Source organism: Pocillopora damicornis, chromosome 5 (assembly GCF_964200805.1).
Source record: "Pocillopora damicornis chromosome 5, jaPocDami1.2, whole genome shotgun sequence".
Taxonomy (NCBI): domain Eukaryota; kingdom Metazoa; phylum Cnidaria; class Anthozoa; order Scleractinia; family Pocilloporidae; genus Pocillopora; species Pocillopora damicornis.
This window is the reverse complement of record NC_142674.1, coordinates 5,014,242-5,040,618: the sequence shown is the minus strand read 5'-3', so window position 1 is coordinate 5,040,618 and position 26,377 is coordinate 5,014,242. Positions and strand designations below refer to the sequence as shown.

The 26,377-nt window shown below is 35.5% G+C and overlaps 3 protein-coding genes and 2 long non-coding RNA genes across 14 annotated transcripts in view; 3 read left to right on the top strand and 2 right to left on the bottom strand.

Annotated features, from left to right (window-relative positions):
* Positions 1-1,317, bottom strand: part of LOC149044818 (uncharacterized) — a 25,670-nt gene extending 24,353 nt beyond the window's left edge. For all 9 annotated transcript variants that reach the window (XM_089206296.1, XM_089206298.1, XM_089206290.1 and 6 more), the window contains exon 1: positions 949-1,317. The gene's annotated coding sequence lies outside the window, so the exon portion shown is untranslated. The remainder of the gene's footprint in view (positions 1-948) is intronic.
* The window catches only part of LOC113678272 (uncharacterized), a 135,645-nt gene extending 116,559 nt beyond the window's left edge, over positions 1-19,086 (top strand). Inside the window, 4 exon segments of the mRNA XM_089206300.1 lie at positions 17,285-17,357; positions 17,964-18,055; positions 18,253-18,367; positions 18,835-19,086. Coding sequence (XP_089062426.1) covers positions 17,285-17,357; positions 17,964-18,055; positions 18,253-18,367; positions 18,835-18,903 — 349 coding nt within the window. The 3' untranslated portion in view covers positions 18,904-19,086.
* Positions 1,368-6,354, top strand: LOC149044817 (uncharacterized). Its single transcript, XR_016186563.1, has 3 exons — positions 1,368-1,696; positions 3,047-3,099; positions 4,641-6,354. It is a non-coding gene; the product is annotated as an uncharacterized LOC149044817 (long non-coding RNA).
* Positions 6,495-8,503, bottom strand: LOC149044816 (uncharacterized). Its single transcript, XR_016186564.1, has 2 exons — positions 7,478-8,503; positions 6,495-6,987 (listed from the first exon to the last, which is right to left on the bottom strand). It is a non-coding gene; the product is annotated as an uncharacterized LOC149044816 (long non-coding RNA).
* On the top strand, positions 11,623-16,369 carry LOC149044815 (polycomb group RING finger protein 1-like). 2 transcript variants are annotated; one of them, XM_089206305.1, is made up of 5 exons: positions 11,628-14,034; positions 14,507-14,645; positions 15,469-15,532; positions 15,905-15,971; positions 16,285-16,369. In XM_089206305.1, exons 1-4 carry the CDS (start codon positions 13,947-13,949, stop codon positions 15,920-15,922), a joined length of 309 nt encoding a protein of 102 aa, XP_089062431.1. In that variant the 5' UTR covers positions 11,628-13,946; the 3' UTR covers positions 15,923-15,971; positions 16,285-16,369. The 2 variants fall into 2 exon arrangements, with proteins under 2 accessions (XP_089062430.1, XP_089062431.1); XM_089206304.1 differs by lacking the exons at positions 15,905-15,971; positions 16,285-16,369 and having other exon boundaries at positions 11,623-14,034; positions 15,469-15,897.
* Positions 19,087-26,377: the final 7,291 nt, after the last annotated feature.

The following is a 26,377-nucleotide window of genomic DNA, read 5'->3' as shown; positions in this document are numbered from 1 at the left end:
GATCGTCTCTGAACTATGACTCGATTTATCATATTTTACAAGCATCAAATGGTAATTTGAAATTCCTTTTTTACAGTAGCACTTCCAAGATGTTGTTTGTTGTTTGAACCAACAGAGCTTGTAACTTACGTCCTTAATCATGAATAAAATAACCGTATGATTTCATACTTCTACCCACTGCTCTAGTTACCACCTACAGTAGAATTATCGGTAATTCGAACTTCCAGGGGAAACTAAACCGGCTCGAGTTAGCGTTATCGCGACTGTTGTTAATCAGTGTTATCCTTTTGATAATTAATTACAAATCATGCACACTATATACCATTCTCGCACAATCAACAGTCATTTTTAAAAACTTTTAAGTGTCCTATGTTTAACTAAATGTGTTACGGTTATATACATGTTCCCGCGTTCAAATCAATCGCGATTAAAGTTGAGACGTGTCAATCAGCTTTGTTCTGACACTGACGATGATCGAGATGTCAGGGTAAATTTGAGCCGAGGAAAAGTAAAATTAGTTCGAGATAACTGAGTTCAAACCCAATCGACCTTGTTCGAGTTAGCCGGGGATTCGAATTGACCAGGTTTGAGTTAGCGGGGTTCTACTGTATTTAGGATGCAATGCATAATTTCTCAGCTGAGTCAAAGAAGACAGAATCTCCTATTGCAACGCAGTCATTTGCGGCGAGAACGTGGGCTTATTGTGCTCAGAGCGAATCACCATTAATTTCACTTTTCCCGATCTATTTTTCGTTAAAAATCAGTATTTGAACTTGCTAAAGAACAAAATTTTAAAGAGTTTTGAGCAATAGGTGAATCCATCGATTGTAACATTCGCAGTTTGAACAGACGAGCAAATAGACTTTTGTATAATGTAAAATACTTTGCAAAAATCGTCTGAGCGTTCTATTCGATTTCTTGAGACAGATAAGAAGGGATGAAACTTACCGGCTTAGAAATCGAAGTTTCAAGAACTGATGATTGAAGCTCCTAACTTTTCATTGAGCATGAGAAAAGCGGTGAAGTTCCGCAATCTTTGGCAGAAACGCGACGAAATATGCAAATGTAGCGAGGATGTGCATTACAGCGCATTACAATGCCTTCAAATAATTGAGAGGAAATGGTTCAATCGCTTTCGACTCACGTGATCGTCAGCTATGGAAATTTTTGGGTACAAAAGAGAACTTTACGTCGGAAAAGAGTTCAAATCCTAAAGCGCTGACTTGGTCCACTAACTTGGGAGTTGGGGGTTGGAACATGCTCTATCTCCGCTCTGTTTTACAGGTATTACAGGTATCAATTGTAGCGTTGCAGTTGTGTCTTCCGTTGCAGTTATGTCCTCACACCTTATAACCAATAGAATGCGGTTTTACTTCTTCCAATCAAAGTGCGTTGTGATCGTGCCTTCTGCGTGTCACTTCCCAACTAGGGGAGGGATGCAATGCAATAGTGTAAAAAGATCGTTAAGATTTGCGCGCTCGAAGTTTGAGAATTTCATGGGTTATCCTTGTTTCATGAGCTATCCTTGATGCCTTTTGGAACGCTTCGGATTGGTGAAAGAGTAAGATTCTGGTAGAGTTTTTAAGTGCGAGGTATTAGGGAATTTTTCTTCCTCACGTTGGAAAGCTTAGGAAGACGAGAATTTGACATTGCCTCGTGGCTTTCCTTACTTTTCTGTTGGAGCTAATACAATAAGGTAAGGTTTTCGTTGCATTTTATGCTAGTGTTTTTTTTAAATTTAAATATTACAACCATTCTTCAAATATCGCGTTCAAATTTTATGCTAAATTCCTGTAGGTTTTATGTAGCTGCATGATAACAGAGATTCCAACCCTCCCGATTTGATAGGGAGTCTCCCGATTTGATGTCTTGCCTCCCGCTCTCCCGATTTTTACCAAATTCTCCCGATTTATCATAAAATTCTGAAAACTAGGGGAAAATTGCTAATCTTTAGAATTTTTGGTGATCTGTCACTGTGAAACACTCATATTATACTTACTTTCTTCGCGAAGAGCATTATGGTATGTTATAACTCAGGCCGGAATGATGTCAAAATTCAGGAAATGGCACTTGAGAGAACCTAAATTTGCAAAATTTCCCGGGGACATGCCCCCTGAGCCCCCTAGAAGCTCGCGCCTTTGGCACTAATAATTACTCCCTATTTTCCATCACATGGGGTTGGAATCTCTGATGATACCTGGATTCATTGAATCCTTCTGTGTCGAGGACTGACTTTTTTATTTTGTCTGGGACATGCAAAACTAGATATTACACGATTAAAAAACAGGACCGATCTCGGTGTTTCAATCCAAAAACTTGTGATTTTCTCCCAGCCTCAAAACAATTTGTATTATGTTACATGTAGCAATCTCATAGTGTCTACACAGATGGCTATTATGGATACAAAGGAAGACATGTATTCGTTGTAAATGTATGGGGCTACGCAAAAATCCAGTTACGATGTATGGTCGACGTCAAACTTCACATATCCTGGAAAGTTAACTTACAAACTGCTTACACATATGATGAAGATCTGGTCTCTTATAAAGGATAGGGTGCTGGCTCCTAATGCTCTCCAACAAGTAACAGTTGGGTCATCATTCTCTTTGCTCACCCAGAAGGGCACAAATTTGCAGTAAAATTACTCTTCACTTAATAATATGTGCTTTTCTATTTAAATCAGTGGCTAACATATGCCACTTTCTTTCTTTTGATCTATTTAGAATTAAGCCCTTGAACTAAATTATGAGGAATAACACAACAATATGTATTTTATATGTTACATTTTACATACTTTTTCAATTGTGTGTTACAAACATTAAAATGAAATAAATACTAATTCATGCATAAATGAGTACTTAATTCAATACAGACTATTGCCCATTATTAGCAATTATTGCTCCTACACTCGTTTAGCAAGAACTTGGTCTTGTTGGCGTTCATTTTGAGTGTTTGGTAATCCATATATCATTGGAGACGCTCTCTGCAACTATCTCTGTGAAGAAAATACTAATCCTTTCACCCTTACTTAATATCATTTATACAGGCATGGATGAGAACCAGCAGCAAAGCAAAGTAAACAAAAGTGCAGATGAGGTGGTAAGCTCCATTGTAAACATTTTCTTGGCAAATTATGCACTAGTTGTAAAATGGTATATGTTGTGCTAAATTTTTGTCCTTGGTGTAAAAATCAGTTTCCTTTGGTTTTGTTAATGGTATGAATGAAAAATGCATTTGTGTAAAGAAAGATAAAATTTAGCCCCAAGTTATGGTGAGATGATGTCACTATCAATTTGGCTTCTATTAAAAGTAAAAGAATTAAACCAAGGATAAAATTAAACCACAGCATACCTATACTAAACCCTTAGCCTATTTGTATCGATGGTATTATTTTCTCTGGTGTTTACCCAATCGGTTCAATCCACTTAAAGACAAAGATGGTGCCTGTACATTTTACCATTATCCTTAGGGTAAAGCACATGTAGAAAGCAATATTTTGACTAAACAACGACATTATATATGCAAAGTTTAAGTTTTTCAGACCTTTTCTGCTTGATTTTTTGAGTGGTTCCGGGATTTTCTTGGGCAAAGAGTTCTAGGTGAATGTACCAGTCACCATGTTTTTGGGTATGATGGTTTACATTGATTGCTTTGCTCTACATTCATATTGAAGTACCAATTAATTCCTTTGCCATCAGTAATCGCTCTAAATATACTGTGTCGGAAATCACAGCACTGCACCCCAAAATGTAATGTTTTCCTGAGCACAATTTAATATTTTTGAGCAAGGCAAAGGTAAAAATCAAACAAGACTACACAGACATCATCTATGAGAAAACATTGCTATGTATAATGTTATATAGTTAGTTATGTAAAAGCTTAACTCTAATCATTAAATCAGCGTCAATACTCTCCCTTGTAGCAGATATAATTTTTAGCCAACTTGAGAAATAGTGGCCTAAAATGGACCCTTTTGGATATCCATTTTTTACATTTCCAGGGAAAGGTCCCCCAGACTTTGTCATCCAAGTGGGAATAAATGGCTGCCACACTGTCATTTTAATCCCTCCCAGCTGCTCAAATGTTGTCCCTCCTTTCCACAATCTTACCAAAGCCCCCATAGGTGTAGTAACAAAAACATTGAAGTGAAGTGTGTAATCTCAGCAAGAGATGATAATCATGCATACATTTAAGTGAATCATCCTAGTGGATGTTTGGTGAGGTATTGCATTCTGTGCTCAAAAGCTAGTTCACATAGGCCTGGGGAAAAAGAATGGGCTGTAATAGTCAGGTTGGTGAATTGCTACAAGCTTTAATTCGATACCATTACTCATTTGGTTTTCTATATTGCCAATACTCTTTTTGGTTATGTGGGTTTTTATGGAAACTCTTCCCATTGAGAAAAAGCATGGTAGGTGTTTGCAAATTAATAGAAAAGATAAAAAAAAAAAAAAAAAGAAACTAGAGGAGGAACAGGATGGTACTAAAAACAGTGGTACATTTTTCTTTGCAGAGGGACAGTTTTTTTATTTTTGAATTAAGGTTTCAGCCTAAGTATGTCTACGTTTCTACACTTGTTGTTTAGTCTTGTGATTTCTTGCTTTAAGAAGTGAAGTAGAATTGTTTGAATTTGTTTTAAGCCACTTGAGTCTGTAGATGGAAATAAAACACAAAAATGATGGTAAGGAACATATTGCTTGCACTATAAAGTACTTAAAGGAATTTGTAACTCTCCATATTTGTTATTTACAATTGACATGCTTTGCACAGGTGTTGTGTGATAAGTGGAGAAGTGAACTGTATTTCAAAAATTAAATCACTTTAAACTGCAGTGAATTTATAGTTATAAAAGTATCAAAGGTAACCCCTCTGAGAACCTTCCCTAGTGTCTGTGCTATAGAGGTGTCCATTAAATATAGGTTAATTTATTGGGAAATGTGGAAAGAATAGTATGCAACAAAATGAAGCAGGTTTCAGCCAGTTGAGGGCTCTTGCATTTTTTATTGTGGTGTTAATGATGTCTCAGTTAATTGCCGACTTAGTATTTAAGCACTAGTTGTGCTGGTTGATTATTTGACTTTCCCTATATGTTTTTTAGCAGTGGAGCTAAAAGAAAAAGTTTGCGAGGCCATGCTTTCAAAAAATGACAGGAAAGCCTTAAAAGCTTACTTAGATCTTTATGAAGATGGAGGGTTATTTTATCGGCAGTTACATGTAAATATAGTTTACCAGGGCCTTTTACCAGGAGTAGATTTATAAGTTAAAAATACTACATTTGAGCTCAAATTTTACAAAGACATTATTCAGGTACGATGGGAATTTAAAAGCACATTCTTGTCTCGTTCATGAGCAATGCTACACTCCACAGGTGTCAAATTTATTCAATTTTGTGTTCAGAACTACTGTTGGCGTTGATATTTTTAACATTATGTAACATTAAACATATAACAAAAACAATGATATATAATTATATATCATTGTTTTCAACAAACAATTGAATTTTTTAGTTTTGATCTTAGCAGTGAAAAACATTATTGTCTTGTTTCCAAGGTTTCCAAGGAAGGTTTCTTCGCTTCATATCTGGGTCCTTATGTATATTATTCTGTTTTAAGGAAAATAACAGTTAACTTGAGCAGGAAAACTCTTATCAGCATAGAGAGGCTAGAAAATAATTGTGCTTAGAAATAACAGTTACTTCCAGCTGGAAAACAAAAAAGACAGAACAGCTTGCAGGGGCAGGAAAATACAAGTACTAGAAAAGAACATTTATTCCTTGCTGGTAATCTCAGAACAGCTGTGTGGGGTGGGAAATTAACAGTACTGGAATACAACAATTAACTCCTACTGAGAAACTGAGAACAGCTGTGTTGGGCTGGAAAATAACAGTGCTGGAATACAAGAGTTATCCACTGCTGGAATTCAGAAACAGGAAACTTTTAAATACTATCATGCCACAATACACTGAGCATGCAATATCTTCCATTGCCTCAACTCCAGTTACATGTAGAAAGGTCATCTCTGAACCATTAAAGAGGATCTCCTTTACCAGTTATGTACAGTTTGCAATACATTAATGAAAGAAAAAATCTTAACCCTGCCTTTTGAAATGGATTTTGGAATTCCTAGGAATTTTTTCCCAGGAATTCCTGGGAATAAAGGTGTGAATTTTCATGGTAACTTCGGACTGGGAATTCCCAACCATAACAACTCTGGTTCTAAAAACCTAGAAATTCCTAGAAATTCCTAGAAATTCCCAGAAATTCCAAGAAATTCCAAGTTTATAGCCAACAGGACTTGGAATTCCTAGGAATTCCAACTCAGAGAACTAATGACTTTCCCTGAAAAGCTGCAAATCTAAAAAATTCCTAGGAATTTCTGAGAATTTTCAGGAATTTTTAGGAATGTTTCAGAATTACTGGGAATTTTAAGCAAAAATTTGAAGCTAATGAACAGATATAAAATAAGTACTTTAAATTAAAAAAACCCTGCTAAAATTCAAGTATTCAATGAAATTTATTTACAAGCTTAATTGAGACTTACATGTAAAATATTTTTGATTAATTATTAACATCAACATGTGGTAATATTAGGATGGAATTTGATTTATTTTTCTTTTCTTGAAAACTTCATATGGATTAATCCTCAATTATAGCTATTCATATAAAATAGTCCTAATCAATTATTAAATTTGGTTTGACGCAAATTGTGAATAAAATCTGTTGATTCTTTTTCATAAAATACAATATCTTAAATTATATTTGAAAACCAAGCACTCTTGGGAGTGAAGGGGTTAATTACAGATAAATAAAATTGATTTTTTAATTAAAATCTTGTTGTAACTGTAACAACAGATTAGAATGAAGTTATCCTCAACTGCAAACTTAGCTGCTGTTTGTATTTTTTTTTTCCCTGGGCTCACAATGAGTTGGCCTTGAATGAGGTTTTCTACAAGAAGCTTGACCATTTTGTATCTGGATTCCATGTCATCTGAATTTGAAAAAAAAAAATATATATAAATATATATATATAAAGCTCAGACCATGCCTTTAAGATGGCTATAAGGAAAAGGGCATTCATTGGATACTCCAAATTGAGAAATCTCTGTTATATTGAGTGACTTTTATATTGCAGTTAGTACATCTCTCCCATGAATTTTACTAAAAAAGGGCCGAACACATTGTTTTGTTTTTACCAAGGAGGGCTTCTTTAAGTAATAAGGTTTGTTTAATAACAGTTCCCATTATGAATCTTGAATGTTCCCAAACGTGACTAAAGGAATCTTGAAACCTTACTGATAGATTGATTTCATTGTACAGCATATAAGCTTAAGAAACTGCGGCATGCAAGTGACCGATTTGATTCTCAGAATTATTCTAGTGTCAATTGCACCGAGCGTTATGTAAGCTTAATTCAACCCGTTACATCTATTCTTTTATAAGATTTTGATCACCTAACGAATATCGCAATTTTTACTCACCACAAACTTTCAAAATCGTAGCTTTACAGATGGCCACTCGACCCTTGTTTGTACCAGTCAATATGTCAACTGTTGTCCCTTCTTTTAACTCCACGGCGCCAACGACTTTATTTTCTTTTACAACACTCACGCTGTTCTCGTTTTCCCATGGAATCGCAATAAAAGCTATCTTTAGAAATGTTCTATTAAGCGAAAAAGTTGAGAAAAGCGATCAACCGATGAAAAGTACATTCAAAGATGAGCGCCAAATGGAGTCTTCTTTGTTTCCGATCACGGGCATGATCACGTGGATCTTTTAGGACTTGTCATTGGCTAGCAAAGTGAATCCGCTGGCTTGCCGATTGCAGTGTTAAGAGAAGCGCACAACTTTAATCTGACTTCTCCGACCGGTTCTCTGCTGCAAGACGATAGATAGCTTGGTGATATAAATAACGATGTGAGCTCACTCTATGTAGAAATAATCGACAAGAATCGATCGTAATACAAATGCACGATTTGTGGCCGAAAGTTCTCGAGGAAACAAAAACTCGAAACTCACTTGAGTTGTGTTCATGGCAAAGGTGAGAAATAACACAAGCCGATCACAGTTTTGAATGCGACTACAAATCGTCTTTCACCCTCATATTTATAAAAGAAGGATACCAAATTAGGAAGTGTAAGAGATACATAGATGATCCCAGTGTACCAGTGCCTAAATCTACAAAGCTTGACCGTAGCAAGCGTTCAGCAACACGTTCCAACACTACCATCTCGATTCCTTAGTCAGTTGTTTCCACTGAACTTAAAGCAGTGCCGACAACAGAGTAGAGTGCGTCTTACAAAGGAGAAACATTTGTATAAGAGACAGAAGTAACTATGTGCGATTACAGAGGTGCGTTGGAACTTTGGTCCACAAACAGTTATACACTGTCCGAAGTATAAAACAATTTTGTTGATAGCTGACAGACAGAGAAGAACAACAAATAAACTTTAGAGCTGTTATTATTGAAGTGTGACTAGCACTTTTCATTTGTATATCAAGAAGGACTTGTATTTTGCACCAAAAATAAAAAGAAGTAATATTTTTTGGGAGAGCCAGTGATTGGGACATTTAAGAAATTAAGTTATGAAAGGAAACTTGGTTTGTACTTCTCACTACTAACAAGTCTTGTTGACAAATATTTTCAGATCAGAGTTTCAAATGAAGTAAATTGAAGACCTCATTTAAAAGGTGTTTTTTCTCAAAGGGAACATTGACTACCTCTGTCTTGTCTGCATGCCAAATGTTTGCAAAGTGTGTGGATGATCCACAAGTATTGGAACTCTTACAAAAATGTTTTGTAAGAATAAAAACAGCAAAACAAATTAGAGCAATTAGTCACGAAAACAGAGTAAAAAACTGAAAAAAAAAATACAGCAACAACAATCATGAAAAAAGAAAGATTAATTAGGTGTTTAATTTGTTTGTCTAAGGCATGAAATTTCTACTTAAAATAATGTCAACAAAAAGTCTCTGACAGTGTTTGAGGCAACTGAGCTTGACTGTTCCAAGGTTTTCTAACAAAGGCAACCAGTAATGTAGGTTAGGGAAGTAACTTGTGTTCATAACTAACAAAGCTCTTTAAGTGTAGATAACAATGTCATTATTGTTAATTATTGTGGAAGTTGTGTACCAAGGAACAGCTAATGAATGTTTGATGATTTTGGCACATCAGTGAACATGAGACATTAATGTACATCACAATAAAAATATTTTATGATCATGGAATCTAAGAGTCCTTTGAGGTTAGAAAGAAAATCTGTGATATTGACTGTTGGTTCATGAGAAAATCCATATTAATGTAGAGATTTACTAAAACTTAGTTTGAATAATAAATTTCATGATCTTTAAGTTATAAACATATACATGTATGTATATCTCTTGGTAAGTTTTGTATAGCATACCTTTTATTGAGCCAAAGTTTTAAGCCTCTGAAATTACTCTTTTTCTTAAAACCTTCACATTCAAGGTATTGAGAATTTCTTAGAATTTATGTGGACCACAGGGTGTTTAAATTGCCTCAAATTCAATTCCCAGAAATTCCCAGAAATTCCCAAGAATTCTAGCCTTCTTAAATTATAGGTAGTTTGTATAGCTGAGAATTGCTAGGGATTCCAAGTCCTCACAAAACTGGAGTCTTCCTCTCCTAGTAATTCCCAGTAATTCCAAGCTTTTTAAATCAGAGCTAACTTGCATAGTTGGGAATTTTTGAGAATTCCTAGGAATTCCTAGGAATTCCCAGAATACTGGGAATTCAGTTTGCAAGGATTATTTGCATAATTGGGAATTTTTGAGAATTCCTAGGAATTCCCAGAAAACTGGGATATAATTTTCAAGGGAATCCTTATGGTTGCTTTTTTGATCTGCAGTGTCACTTAAAAATGATAATGTGGATTTGTGGTAATGACATCTCTTATGTTATGTCAGTAACAACAAATTCTGTACCCAGTGTTTTTACTTTTAGCAGGAAGTTTTTCAGCTCCTTTTGTGTTTAAACTTTAACCCACACTTTAGATATTTAGCTTGGACTCCCACCATCTCCACCCCCTCCACACCCCTCTACCCCCCCAAAGAAAAAAATATATAATAGGTTAATGAAGTCTAATTCTAAATTTTCAGACTGAGCTTTCAGAAAATTATCAAGGCCTTACTCTTTTATGTTCACCATATAATTTTGTTGTATTACTTATTGTAAATAACAAGTTTCAAAAGCTTTTAGCCCTCAGCACTATGCTGTTAATGACAGAACATATTTTCCGTTTGTTTGTCAGGTTATTGTACCTCAGTTCCATTAACTGCTGTTGAATCTTGTCTGGTGCTATGGAATGGAATACAGTGGGCAATGAAGCAAGGTAAGTTTGGTGGTACTTTGCAAACAGGGCAGTCATTTCAGCAACAATATAAGTCTTAACAATTCCTCCTCTGCAAATAACATTCTCATCATTTTTTTAAATACAAGTAATGCTGTGTATTGTTGCCCCATTAACTGGATGGGCATAACTACTATGGCTGGCTGAATGTCTACATGCAGTAGACTTGATGCCATACGTATTACAGAACTGGCTTTATCAGTTGGTTTAGTAGGCACATTTGTAATGTGAAAATAATCAATGAGATGCATAACAAGTTTTTTGGTCTGAAAAAAAAAACAACAGCGTTACAACCATATAGCAATTTGATTAATTGCTTATTTTTTCAAAAAATGTACTACCGTTTTTTTTGTTCATTCTATTTTTTCTGCTGTACCTTGTAGCCTGTCCTCCCTTTTTTCCTACAACTTCCTTATGGGTTTTTGCCTGTAGCTGATTAAACATGTCATTCATATGTATTGCAGTGTTAACATATAAAAAGGCCAAAAACATGAAGTTTGAGATTTGATTTACTGATGATCAATATGTGCATATGAGACTACAAACCTGGTGGGTTAGTCTTCAGATGTTGATATCTTACTCCTTTAAATCACAAAGTTGCTTGTGGAGATGATCTTGAGATATTCAGTATGATGTCCAAATTTCATTGGAAAAGAATTTGAGAAGTGATCAGGTGAAATATTGTCATGTTCCCTGAGAGTGTTTGAGCTTTCAGGATGAGAGCTATAAATTTCTCAAGTGATTGATGTATGATTTGTCTGCTATAAAATCAGTACAACCAAACCCCTGGCTAAAAAACTGTAAATTTCCTCAAATAAGCAGTGTTATGGAGAGCGCCCATGTTTTTTAGAGTGCGTTGCGTTACATAATTATTAAAAATAGAACGAAGAAGTTTCTAGAACATTTAGTCATGATGACTAAGCGAGAACTTTAAGGAGAACCTTCTAGAACCGTGACTCAGCATATTTTTGTTATGATGTAATCATAGTGTAATGTTTCTAAAAATAACAATATTACAGATCTCTAGAACATTCTAGAACTTTTCCGAAAGATATATAAGGAGTCACGCTAGCTTAAAGAAATAGGCCTTTTAGTGAGCTATATCTGCTGTTGCGAAGAGCCCAGAGGAGCGAGAGCCGGACAGAGTTGTTTACTGAAATTGAAAGCCGTGTGGAAGGCTACGTGAGAGAAAGAATTACGGACGTCGACAGTTTGTTAAAGATTTTCAAGTGAACTGTGAGTTGTGTGGTGGTGCACTGAGATTTAAGTGATGTTATTTGTAAAGGGCTCTAAGTTATAGGGATATTGATTGTATTAGCATTTATATCGCTCCGTAGATAAGTGAAAAAGGTAGTTATTGTATTGGTTGTCGATATCCCTTCGTAGTTATTACGTTGGTCAATAAAGTAGTTGAGTTGTACGAGTTGTATCTTTCTGGCGGTTTGGAAAATACCGTAACAGCAGCCAAGCTTAGTGCTGATTACTGCATAATATTTTATGTCAAAGTCCCCTTTTGACTAAGTCTCATTTCTTTAAAATCTGATGGGTGTAAATCATCCATTTTTATAAAGAGATCACAGAACCACTCCACATTAGTTTAATCTGACCTTATTCAGTCTTGCTCCCAGGAAAAAAGGGAAATTGGAAATATTTTGTTTTTTATCATCATTGTTAGTATCAGCCATATGGGTAATGTTGTTGTTTGGCTTATAACAAGAGTCTGTTGACAGACCACTGGATTTTCACATAACTCTTGTAATTAAATAGGTTGGAAAATAAGGTTGCAAAGAGTGAACATTATTTTTTTGTGCAGTTGAAATGATAAATGAGTATGATTTTTATTAGGAAATAATTGATTTAACTATTCATATTTCAACTGGAACCCCAAACTAGTACTTATTTTAATTCACAATTTCTCTGTACTATTAAACATATCAGTCCAGAGTGGTTATCGACCAAAATTGTTCAAACTAATTATGATAAAGGCATGAATCTTTGCCACAACACTTGTGACCCCAAGACTAAGATTCTCTGATATAGGGCCAATCCAAATTAACTTCTGGAGACAACAACCATGCATGTCAGAAATTTGCTAACATGGAAGCAAGGCTAATAATAAAAAAATCCTCTTAAACAAGATTGCTTGGGGAAATTTGGGATGAAAGCTTTCAAATATAACCACTTAATCATTTTCTATCCATTTTCTTATGCCATTACTGTACGTGACTATCTTCTTTGATATTTATCATATTGTTTGGGTTCCCTGTGGTTAAATGTTAAATATACCTGTTTATGTTATTTTCTAAATCACAATTGGTAAAACTTGTTTATCTGAGAAACATATAGCTTATATCTTCCTTTACTTTAGTAAAATTTACCACCTATCATAAATAAGCTGCAGTTAACAGATTTGGGATGCCTTTGATAAATTGTTCAATTACAATTCTCTGAGTGGTGCTTTTGGTGAAATTGTAAAAATGTTCCCCTTTCCAACCAAACTTCAACAAACAACTGATGTAATTCCCAGTTCTTAGTCGATGTAGTATACTTGTAGTTAAATATTCATGGCAGTTGGCAGTTGTTGTTATAGTTGCACAAATCAGTGCATGCCCCTCAGAATTAGCCTTTAAGCGCTTGCATCATCCTCAACATGAGGCTCTGCATCCATGATTGAAGATTGTTTAGGATGCAGTTTTGTCAAACAATGGCCAAACTTTGTTTAAATAATCAGACCTAACTGTTTTGAAATTACCGAGGGGAACTTTATGTTGTGTTATGTTACAATTACACGTGATCACTAGAGGCTAGATACAGCATGAACAATTGACAATAAGACATTGATTGAGAGTCATGTGGTTAGTTCTGTTGAGATCTTGTAGAGTCTTATGCTAGAATAAAGAAATAAAATCGAGTTATCTGGTGACTCCTGCTAGCAGTTTGCGGATAACTTAACACTTTATCTTCCAAAACTTGTCTCTAAATGTTCTTAAAATTGGTTCATAAATAACACTGACTTAGATTTTGTTTTGTAAACTGGCAGCCCACTGATGAGACCCCAGGTCTGACTACTCTTCATCTCATGGCAATCTTTTTTAGCTACTCAAAGATAGGATTTCTTGCAAAATCCTGAGCATCTGCTGTTTATAACTCGTGTATTGAACAATTGTGTGTTTGGCCAGGGTTCTTGATTGTTTCGAAGATGGCCCATTTTGATTGAATTTTCAGCAAATTTTAAACCTTTTGATGACAAGATAAAAAGTATATGACTCCTAGAGCACACATATCTTTAACCCTTTAACTCCTAAGATCTGATTGGTAATTCTCTTTTCCAGCTGCTTTAAATTTTCTCATAAATTAGTTAAAAGAATTTGGTTTTAGATCAAGGTAACAACTTTTACTGATAAATTTTAGTATCATGTATTCTTATTTACTGGATAACATAATTGGACATCACAGAGAGAGGTTATCACCTCTGGGAGTTGAAAGGTTAAAAGAGATGAATTTTACATTTTATCAGGTTTATTTATCAATTTCTCAGGGTATCATTTAGTATAGTTATTTATTGTGTTCTGTGGCATGTATGAAAACTATTAATATTCTTTTCCAATCTCAGGTTTTTGAAATTGATCAAAAAGCTGATCCACAGGAAGAAGTAAACACCAGTGAAGGTACATTTAACACCAAGAAGTGAGTAAAACTGAACTTTATCTTAATAATATTACAAATGTAGGATGCAACTCTCCTTGGAAGGCATTCTGTTTATTGAAAGGATGTAAAGAAAAAAGCCCTTAATGTCACTTTTGGTAAAAAAAGAGTAGATAAAGTCTGTACTCGAACCAAGTGACCCAACCTGTGGGAGATTATCCTGGCTTCCTTGGCATGAAGCAAGTAGGAGTATCACTTAACTCCCCCCCTGGATAGGTTGCCAGTCCATCACAAGGTTACCCACCCCCCCAGAATTTCATCAGGCTTCCCTGAAAATTTCCTTGTACCCAGTTATACTCCCATCAGTTGTGATTTAATGCTGTATTCTCCATCAAAATGGCAAAGTATTCCTCTAAAAAAAATCTGGGAGAAAATATTATGGTATTAGTGGTTACATCGCCAGGGTTCATGGTCAATTTTTATTTTATGTAATAGATGACTGTAGATTGAAGAAGTGCTTGAAAGATTTAAATGAGCAGCTACTTTGCTGTATCTGTCATGAACTGATGGTATTGGCACACACTTTGCCGTGCTCACACACTTTCTGTTTTCGTGGTATCAGGGACTGGCTTTGGTAAGGCATATCAAAGACCATTTTTTTAGTTCTAAATTCATCTCAACCTGTAACATTTTAACCCCTTAGGGTGATTACCATCTAATTTCTCCTTACAATATCACCCCTAAATCACATGTTAAAGTTGCGAGAGTAAAGGGAACAATCACCAACCTAAGAATTCCTTAATTGTTAAACAAATTCTCCATGTCAGCACCTTAGGAAATGTATAGAGAACAGTATGGAGAATATACATACTGATGTTTGGGTGTAAAGGGTTAAGGTATATCTATTTCAAATTGGTCATTTGAAATGATTCCACAGCACATTATTTAACCATACACTAAAGTAGAATGTTTTGATTCAGAAATAACAAAATAATCATAGGCCAAATAGAGTCATTTCTTTATAAAAGCTTCATAGTTCACTTGTTTTCTGCAAAGAAAAAAATATTTGTACAATTGATGTATAATCTTCAATTGCAAAGGCATAATGTGTGGACTCCATCCTGTTGGTGCTGCTAACCAATCACACTTGAGAATTTTGTTTCAGTTTGATTCACTAATATGATTGTATTGATTGATATAATTGAAAGAGTGCTAAGAATAAAATGGGATGTTAACTCTTTAACTCCCAGGTCAAATTTGTAATTCTCCTGACTGTCAACCATACAATTCTTATAAATAATATAATGTTAGTTCAGAAAATCTAGTAGTGGATCAACTAATTGATATTAATTTTTTCTTTATTCTCGTCACTTATGTGGTTGATATTGTGTTGATACCTTAAGGAGAAATTCTTTCTTGGTCACTCATGGGAAGTTATTTTTCTTGTTTCTACTTAGTCATTCAAAAGACTGTCCAAACTGTAGAGCAAAGGCTCTACTCAAGTCTGCTGTACCAGTGAAGGTGAGTGAATCCTTTACACCCTAACATCAGTATGCTTATTCTCTATACTGTTCTTTATACATTTCCAAGGGTGCTGATAAGGAGAAATTATTTAACAATCAAGGGCTTTCTTTGCCATTGATTATTTCCTGTATTCTCATGACCTTAATGTGTGATTCAGGGGGGATATTGTAAGGAGAAATTAGATGCCAGTCACTCTTAGAGTTCTAAGGGTTAACAGTTGAAGGGGTGATTAGGAAAGAACCTTAAGGTTATTTTTTTATGAAACACTAACCTCCTTCATTTTTGTGAGGCAATGCAAAACAATTTGAAAGGAAAATCTTGCAGTTCATCACAAGTCACTTAGGGCTTTTTTTCTCTCCATCCCTGCAGTTTTGCTTGCTCAGTTAGTGAAAGTTGAGGTGAATTGTATCATGTAAGAGGTTCACATCATTTAAAGGTAATGTTTTGTCAAATTGTGACATCCCAGAATAGGGGTGGATTTTAAGCACTGTTCAAGATATATTTATTTGTCTGTCAAGACTAGTCTGTGTCAGGTTTTAGATGCATTCTTTGCAAGAGTAACATACATATTTTGGGGCTCTCATTCTGTGACCTGCACTTTAAACCTACTCAGTGACTCAATTCTTATTCACATGTGAACAATTTTGTTTTTCATTTCCTGTGACATGTCCTGTATTTTGCTTATCGGAAATAAGAATTTAATTGTAATGACAATAGACAAGTGTTAAGCTTTCTGTTTGACCTTCCAGGTGCTAGACAATACAATAAACAAAGTAGTAGAAGAAGGTTTTTCTCCAGAGGAGCTTGAAGAGAGGCTGCTGAAAATTCAGGTGAGAAGTGATTTGAAAACCTTTAATGTTGCTGTTGCAGTTAATTAAATTTTGTATTTGATCTTTTAATTTGCAAATTGTGGTGAACTGAACATACCTTTCTTATATAACATTTTTCTTCTCTTTCTAACATAATTAAAACAAATAATTTAAAATATATTTCACCTCAGTGGAGGTGACCAATGGTGGATATTTACCTTGTCACTCAGTGGCCCAGTTAATATCCACCACTATTCACCAACACTGAAGTGAATATATTTTTTCAGAAACCAAAAAGAGTAGTTTATTTCTGTCAATATTATAATGAAAAAGGGTTAAAAGTTGATTTTGTCTCTTTGCCTGCTTGGCAGTGAATAATACTTGCTGATTGCTTCTGAACAAATGAATCAGCGCACATGAAATGCATTATTCACCTGTGTGGTATTTTCTGAAAAATGATATTTGTGAATGTACGATTCTTTGTGAACTTTGTGACCTCTGTGTACCCGTATGACTTTTTTTTATGTCATTTCACTTTGGTTTATAGGAGATGAGCAAAGAAGCCAAAAAGAAAAATGGGAAGAAAGTTGTGCCTGTTTCATCAACCAGGTCAGGGCTGGTTGGTTTTTTTTTTTTTTTTTTTGTTAAGGAAACTTTTTGACTAAACATAAAGAATATATCATACATTTCTTCATTTCACCCCTGAACTCCCAGATCAAGTTTGTAATTCTCCTTACTGTCAACCATACAATACTTATAATGTTAGTTCAGAGAATTTAGTATTGGATCAACTTATTATTCCCAAATTGATATTTTACTTTATTCTCATCACTTTCTAGTTGATATTGTATTGATATTGTAAGGAGAAATTCTGTCTTGGTCACTCATGGGAGTTAAAGGGTTAAAATTTGGTTTTGAATTTTTTTTGGTTTCAATTTAGTGATAGTGAAAGTGAAGATGATGAAAGTGAATCTGTGCAAGAAAGTAATGACAGTGACGATTACTCAGTAGAGGTAATGTTGATTAAAGTTATTTTTGTCATCATGTTTTTTGATACTCTTTCAAAACAGTTCCAAGGTTCTCCCTCCCATCTTCTCTTGGACCCAGTCTATGCAAGTCGGTAGACCGAGAGGGACTGTGCTCCATCTTTGTGGGTGGGGAGGAGGGCCAAAATATCTCAGTAAGGGTATGGAGAGTAAAACGTTACTGGGATTGTTTTACAGGCTGCCTGCTGTTTATAAGAGAATGAAAGTCTTTGTGAATGCAAAGTTCTCTCTTTTGTCTCCCTGAAAAAATGACGCACTTTATAGTTTTTGATTTAGAGTACTATGCATTTTCTTATGTGAAAAGATGATCTATTTCGTACATTTTGCCAGCAATCTGTTTGAACCCGGGGTAACGTTTGATCGTGTAATATGATCATCCGGGAGAGGGTATTCCTGATAAGGAATGTTGTAGTTAGTAATGGCTGACGTTTCTGCGACCTGAGCAGAACTCATCGTAAGAGTTGAATAGATTTGACTACACTCGCTAGGACCATCAGACTACACAATCAAAATTCTTATTTTTTGTTAATCAGCATTTTGTTGATTTAATTACTTTTCACTTCTTTGTCTAAGGAGTCTGATTATAACGATTATTCCTATGGTGTCGAGCATGCCCGCAGCGGTCGCGCACTGTGCAGAACTTGCGATAGTCTCATTCCAAACAGGTAATTTGTGGCTCCAAATAAAACTTACTGTAAACAACCTCCCCCCTCCCCCCCTCACCTCCTTTCCGCCTCATCCTCTAACTTGTTAAACAAATTCTCCTTGTCAGCACCTTATGAAATGTATAGAGAACAGTATAGAGAATATGCATACTGATCTTAGCATGTAAAGGATTAAACTGTATGTCCTTTAATCACAGGACTCTAAGATGGGTCGTGGCGTTCAACACCCGACTTGGATATCGTCAGTACAGGCAGAAGTATTACCACCATGTAGAGTGTTATTTACCTCCTGACCATGTGACATTTGAGAGGGTAAGTTGATAAGTATAGTGAGGTGCATTAAAAGTACTACTTTTCGTGTGCCACACACCCAGAATTCCGCGCGGCACGCTAAGATCAAATATTTTTTTCACTGATTTTTTTGACTCGTGCGACGGACGTTGCCGAAAAGGAAGGAACGCAAGCAGTCTACCAAAAAAACTGTTGTACTTTCTGGGGGCCCTTCGTCAGAGTGAATCGCTCTGACGAAGGGCTAGCACTCGAAAAATCAGCTTAAAAATCTCTTTTATGGTGGCCAGATTACACTATCAACTCAAATGATAGAACCAAATTATACTTACAGCCGAATTAGGCAAATCACGAGATCTCTGTGAAGAATCCACGGTGAATTAATACTTATTAACACTCGGCAATCAACCAATAAGACTTCAGAATTTCGTCCAGCCAACTGAGTCTCGCCATTATTTTAACAACTTTTTTTTTTTTTTTATCCATTTTAGCTTTCTATATCAAGTGACCTTTCAAGAGCTGACAGGAGACTGGTGACGGCGAGACTGAGAGAAAGATGAATTTTATATAGTGAAAAAGCGAATAATTTATTTATTATGTATCGAAGTAGGGTAAGACCTGTTCAATTGTAAATACGCTGGATGGAAGTAATTGTTTAGCGTTCAGAGCATTCCTTGTTGAGAGGAAGTCGTAAGGACACAGTCATTAATTAATGAAATAAATTTTTAACCACCAACTTCAAATTGTTTTTTAGTTTATATGCCTGCTATAGTATCCAACTTTCTTGCCAAGTCTCTTGACAGACACCTCTTTAAGACAGAAATTTAGAGATTCATTCTTGTCACACCCAATCAGAATAAATGTCTATATCATGCGATGCTGATCAAAGCGTTAAGTATCAACATGTTAATGCTTCCAAGTAATGGAAAAGGTGGATGACCAAGTAAGATTTGTTTAAAGAGGGTAAGCTTCCAAGAACTGAGGTGCTGTGTCGGTGGAGAAGCATAACATGATAATTTTGGTTTTATCAACTGTGTTGATAATGTAAATGTTTCGAAACTGATGTTTCGTTCCTTAGCTCTCATTTCTTCGCTCTAACGAAGGTCCAACTGTCGAAACATCAGCTTTGAAACTCTTTACGCTTGCCAATTTACATTATCAACTCAGATGAAAAAAACCAAACCTGTCTACGACTTGTTTAGTTTTACATCCGACCGATTCGCTTAGACGGTGATGTTTTTTCCCCCCCGGGTGTTACAGGTAAGTGTTCTTGAAGCAAAAAAATATATATGTGTGTTACGAAAATCCGGTAAGTACTTGTAAGAACTATAAACTATTAAAAGCCTTAATGAAGTCACTCTCGTTTAAAAGAAGGTTGCAGTACAAATTTATTCGAACCTCGTTCCCAAGTTTATAGTCGTGAGGAGAGAATTTGCACGTGTGAATCCTTCGACTTATTTACATCTTGGGTTTCCTCGTGGACTGAACTGCTTCACTTCCCTAGCCGACCTTAAAAACTCGTAAATTAGTCAATTGTAACGTTCAAAGATGGACTGAAGTATTTAAGAAGTTGCTTTTGCTCGAGGACAGACAGCTGGCCAAAACATTTCCACGACGAACACAAGGTAAGGCTGAGAAAGTGTTAACTTGGACGTAGTCTGCTGTATAGCACGTTTCACTAAGATAAAAGAATGCTACATTAACCGTAATATCTTACAGTTTGAAAGGGGTATTATATGTTAGAGAGGGTTATATTGAGTAACTGAAGTCGAGTAAATGTATAGGGGAGAGAATTATTTTTCCTCATGGTGTTAAATTCAAAGGTGCTGCATGACAAAGAGCAACCTCCTCGAGTAGGCGTTAGAAATATTTAACGATAAGCTCTACTTGGCTGAAAGGTTAGCAACATCAGAACTGTGTGATTCACTAGTTTTTTGAGGAATTGTAACCTGATAAATGAACCACTTAAAGTGTTTCACCGCCTGGACGCGGTCTATTGAAACCTAAGAAATAATATTTATATTTTTTTTGCCCTTTCAGATGAGATTCTTTGAGCAAGTATTCAAATAAAGTGTTGGAAAGATTGACCAGGAAACGCGAGCAAAGAGTCGAACCAAGGTAGGAAAAAGCATCCAATTTATTTAAGATAGGTCTACAACATGTACAGGTGGTTGCTGATGTCAAGTGAGTGGATTGATATTTACACCAATCCCTGTTGATTAATAACGCCAAAATCACGTATATTATAATAAAGAGCTGGCTTTTAAGGGTCATTGTAGGTTTCTCATGTAATTTCATGCGAGAAGAATTGGCAGCAGAATGTTTTCACGAGATGTAATTTTCTTGTCGGTTCCAAAGATTTGGAAGAAACTGACGCGGAGTGAATTTAAGTCTCAAGAAGTCAACGTCATAAAGTTGTTCTAAAACTTGCTTAACATAACTAATGGGCTTCTTAGGCTATTTCTTGAAAGAGAACTTATTACAACTCATTCATTTAAACAAATGCTCAGCCATCGACGAAACCCAAATTAAAACTGCATGAAATACTAAATTGGCGCAGTAAACGTTTCCGTATAGCCACATACCAATTGAAAAACAAAGCCGTCGGTCCTCTGTTGTCAGGCTTTTTCTTTCTTTTATCCAAGTACTGTTTGCATAATGAAGTATGGAGTTTTACGGAAATCTTGCAGTGGAAGAGATGTTTAGAAGTGTTTTTGATCAATTGTAGCTTCAGTAATGAGCTTTTATCTTTGGGACTATTCGTTACTATTCGTATAGGAAGAGTGCAAAGAACTGTCAATTTGCTTCTCACGACACTCTGGGGCGGAGTCATGTCACCGAAAAAGAATGATTGGAATGTAAACAAGTTTTTGCGCACAAATCGGAGAACTTGATCTATTAAAAGCATAAACTTTTTCCCGAAAAATTTCAAGTAACTCTTCTCGTTGTACATTATCTATGATAAAATGATTTGAGAAAAAATTTTTAAAAAATTATCGCAACAAAATTTAAAGGTATCTGAAAAAGAGCAGTGTAGACGGCAGCTAATCAATCATTCTCACTTTTTTCAAACTGACTTTGGGTTTTTGTATTAGCCTTTTTATTCACAAGATTATGGCAACGTAATTTAGTTCTGTTTGGCTGACGCAACAAACCGTCTCTCATTTTTCGAAGTCTCTGAACAGGTTTTTTAAAATGAAATTTTTCAGTTCTCACTAGTAAGAAGTTTTGTCAAGAGCGATGGCAATCTGATCAGTATGCAATATTTCTGTACAAGTATGAATACATTGTCACAGCATTCATTGAAATGAGAGAGAATACAATACAAGAAGGAACACACAGAAGATTTAAAAATTCTCACCAATCACTTTAGACATGTTGCCGAGGAGAATGTTAAGTGGTCGAGATCCTAATCAAAACAATGTAATGAGAGAAACAGAATGAATTATGTAAATTTATTTGTTTTATCGCTTTTATGTTTCTGTCAGCAAGTTTTTTTTTTCGTTCGTACTCTAACATGTTCGTATTTGTTATCTGGCAGTTATTGAATCGTTTCTTGAAGTGGACCACGGGAACACAGGAGCACCGAACCACAAGCACAGAGAGAGAAGACAAGTTAAAACCTCTTGCACAGCAAACTACCTTGTTCAAGAAAGAAGGTTGGAAATAAGTTGGGAGGTACTAGAACGAATTAGATGTTACTTGCGCCCCCTAACTCGATTTTTGGCACGAATTTACCAATCGCTGCACCACTAATTGAAAATTCTATTGTGAAAACAATTTTTAAGAAGCGCGCTTTTAAGCTGAAGTTTAGAAGGCCATGACTGTCTAGTGCCAAGATCGATGAGAATGTCGGCTCAGCACTCATAAGTTCGCGCATTAGGTTAGTTCTGTTTTCAAGTTATCGAATTACTGCGTAGAAAATTCGGCTTTCAAACAAAATTAAACAGGGTTGAAAACATAGTTCAGTACACCACAATTTTCCAGAGTTTGGTTAATATCTATTTTTTCCAGCCACAAGATTTGTAAAATTTGAGTTTCAAAAGCTGATAGTAGCAGTAAATTTTCACTATTTGACATGGAAAAAAAGGCGAAATCTTTCCAAGACCCAAGACACTTACTCGGTAACAATAGTTTGTAAAACGTCCTCACAGTGTCAAATGCAGATGTTTCGAATTTATTGATTCTTTAAAGCAAAGCTTCAGTAGCTGTTAGCCCTCGATGTGGCAATCAGACTTAGTCATCTCTAGCTCATTCAAGGCTGTGAATCATTCTTTACATACCTTTTTTGTCAGTAGAATGTTAAAGATTTTTAAGAGATGTTTCAGTGGTTATCAGACTTAGTTAATTCTTGTTAATTAGCAAGTTATCTCCTGGAAGTTTTGACAGATACTTGGACATATTCAGTGGTTTGTAAAATGTTATAATACGTTTTGCATATCAAAAGTTGTATTCAATTTCACTTGTTAGTATAACATTGTATTTATTAAATAAACTCACAAACAAATAAAATCCTTGATACATCATACTGTCTTTATTTCCTTATTGTTGTACAAATAAAGAAAAAAAAAGTTGCGCTTTTAAAAGGGCCTGGTAACCAGCCAAAATATAGGCTATCTCTTTTACTTTTTTTTGAGTATGGAGGATTGCCGAGAGGAAAAAAATTTCTGCAGGTTTGAACAGCGCCTAGTGTTAAAACGAAAGGTGTACTTGACTTTTGGTGGGAGAAAATCTTTTTCACGTTGAAAGATTTTTCCCGCCAAAAGACTTAGTATATTTTTTTGATGAACACTAAGCACAATTCAAAGACGCAGACCTTTTTTTCATGAACATTTTTCCGCCCAAAGACTTGTAATTGTAATCTTTTAAAGCGCAAGCTTTTTGAGCATAATCAACTCGACACTACGCGAGCATCACTCTTCTTTACGCTCTCTCTTTTTAATTGGACAGCGGCATCTAACTGAGACATTTCCTAAACTTTATTTTGATCAATAAATTTCTTGAATCTTGTGGCTTCATCTTTCAAACCTAAAAGAAAAAGAAATAATTGAATGGTAATGTCATCAAGAAAACCGCTATCATGGTATATAATCGCCAAGCGTTCAATAAAAGATATTTTCTACACGTTTACGCTTTTCATCGCTTAATCCTTTAACTCTTAAGATCTGATTGTTAATTCTCTGTTCTAGCTGATACACATTTCCTTGTAAATTACTTAATATAAGAATTTAGTACAAGATCAAGTTAAAAACGTCTGCACGATGAGTTTGAGTATTCTCATTACCTGCTTACTAGATAATGTGCAGATATTATAGGGAAAATTTAAATGTGAATCACTTGTGGGAGTTTAAGTGTTAATTCATGATCTCTAACCATGCCAAATGAAAATATGAAATTAAGGGAAACTAAAATATTACTGAACGCAAGAAAAAGTAAACTTGAGCTATGTATAAATACAAACAATCAAAGATATTTACGCTAATAGACACCATGTTTCTATACCTATAAATTGGATTTTAAAATCGAACACATATCGATCAACTGAGCAGTTGTAATTTCAATTCTTCCTAAGTAATTGTCACACCATAATTTTAATGATGTAAGAGGCCCGTCATTTTTCTTGCCTGCGGGAAAGGGTGGAGGTTTTTTTTCTTTTTTTTTGGGGGGGGGGGGGAGGATCACATGGTTTTCAGGGAGAACAGAGGGAGGATCAGTCGTCACCAACGGAGTGTAAAGGGGAGACTATGAAAAAACTGACTGCCAACACACTGCCAATGGGGGAAGGGAAGAATATTGCAGAGCCTTAAGGGGGGAATCAGATAAATTTTTCCGTGACGTAGACAAAATCTTACAAAACCCCCCCTTGAAGGGATAAATAATGATCGGTTTCTAATCATAACCCGTGTTTCCATCATACTTTCAATTGCAAATAGTTTGGCAAAGCTAATTTCGAATTTAACTTAAATTGGTCCTCTCGAATTCCCACAGTCCGGCTTAAAATGACGGATTTTTTTTACAGTTAAGCTTGCTTGTTTGCCTTGACTATCGAAAAAAAACCTATAAATGCATAACCCTGCATCATCTCTCGGCATGACTGAAAAAAATTATTTCTTTTGTTTCTATGTGGCACAGCGAAGCATTATGGAGAGTGTTTGAATAGGTAGATACTAATAATATCCGGAAATACATGGCTGCCATGGCAATCTACGGAGAGGTCACACCCTATCCTTACTTTTGACTTATAACTTTATCAATTTTTGATGGAAGCTTCGTAGATTTTACAATGCTTTTTTAAGAAACTTATGAGGATAAGCTTCCTTAAAAACTTTTGGTAACTTAATTTCCATAGGGGCTTAAACAGATTCGGCTAATGGAAAAAAAAAACAAAAGTAATCGGAAAATGCATGCCTAACAGTGTTTAAAAGTGTTTTGTGGGATATGTTAGGGTGGTGTTAAACGGTTGCTTTTAAAAAGTGAAAGTCTTCGGTGCTAAATTTATCTTACCAAATTTATTTTTATCAAAAGATGGTTTTGTTGCGTTTTACAATGTATTTAGAGTTAATCTTCAATCAGAACCTTGTGTTCCAAAAATAACTTCACAGGGCGGAATTGGGATAGAAAAAACAATTTGATCTTTTCAAACGTTATTCTAGTAAAATAAAAGCCGCCGTTTTATCAATACTACAAGGTGTCTGTTCTTTTGATAATAGAAATCTTTGTACTATCAGGAAAAACTTTTGTAAGCTCAACTAGTTTCTTCATGTTTGTACCATATTTCCCCGAAATTCCAGATATTTTTTTATCAATAAAGTTATCTTCTCTACGAAAGTTGCTGGCCACGCTCAAACACAAAACTTTCAAGTCGAAAATATTTGAAAATTTGCGAAGCCCAATCGGGATTATACTTGTACAGAGAGAAGAAATTACATCGATTTAACAGCAGTTCTTAAGTTACTGGCCCTGAATAGGTCGAAAAGGGGGAGTGTAAGGTCCTCTCTACGGGTTGCCATGGAAACAAATTTGGCTTTATTCTCATGGGATTCTTTTCATCAATGTTTGTTTTTGTTTACTTTAAATAAAAGCTTTGAAAAGCTTTTTTTAGTAATTACTTTAAAACATCATTTATGTTAATCTTTTATAGGGAATTTTTCGTTATAAATCACTTGGGGGAAAGGAATGGAGGGAATATTTTGGGGCGGGAGCGGGGCACATGGTTTTAAGGGGGAACAAAGAGGGCTAAGGAAAAATTCAATAGTCATATGTCATATTTATTATTGGGGGCGGAACATGTGTGTCTCAGAGAAGGGTAAAAACTTCCAATTGGGTGACGTGTGGCTTGAATATTATATGCGAGTTTTATATTTATGCGAATCCAATTGTGGATTGGCCACGATTCGAAATTATAACTTCCCGCAAAAGAAAATACTGAAATTAGAACTATCTGAGGGATTGGATGACTTTTGGGAGGGGGGTCACATGGTTTTCAGAGGGACCGGAGGGGGATTAGTCATCGCTAGAAGAGAATAAAGGGGGGACTAGAGAAAAATTACTGCCAATTGGGAGGGGGGGGAATCACTAGAATACTACAGAGCCCTCAGGGAGATCGGGTAAGTTTTATTGTGACGCGACCAGAAACCTCCGACCCCCCCTCCCAGAGGATAGATAATGACCAGTCTCTCAGTAAAACGAGAAACTGTGCATAGGAATCAAGCGTCATTTCATATTACTCGAATTTGACTCCTTCGAAATATTCCTCATTGGTTGAGTCGATCCTCTCTGTATAATTCGGAAAGTTTAAAATTTACACACGTAGCGTTTTTTATTTCTGTTCGGCTTCTTAAGCAGAAAATTGCTTTAACTGCAGAAATTTCAGTCACATCCAACGGAAAAAATTTGTTTCCATGAAAAAGTAAGAAAAGAAATCATTTAAAAAAAAGACAAAACAAACCAAACCAGATGAAAAAGAGGAAAAAAAATCAAAAGTAAAAACTTACAAATTGCGTAGAATGGAGATTTTTTTTATCATTTTTGTTG

Excerpts from the sequence above, each read along its gene's own strand:
- LOC149044815 (XM_089206304.1), top strand. The coding sequence starts at position 13,947 with ATGAAAACTATTAATATTCTTTTCCAATCTCAGGTTTTTGAAATTGAT. Across the intron at positions 14,035-14,506 it reads AGAAGTAAACACCAGTGAAG|ATGACTGTAGATTGAAGAAG; the intron begins GTACATTTAACA and ends TTTATGTAATAG. Across the intron at positions 14,646-15,468 it reads GGTATCAGGGACTGGCTTTG|TCATTCAAAAGACTGTCCAA; the intron begins GTAAGGCATATC and ends GTTTCTACTTAG.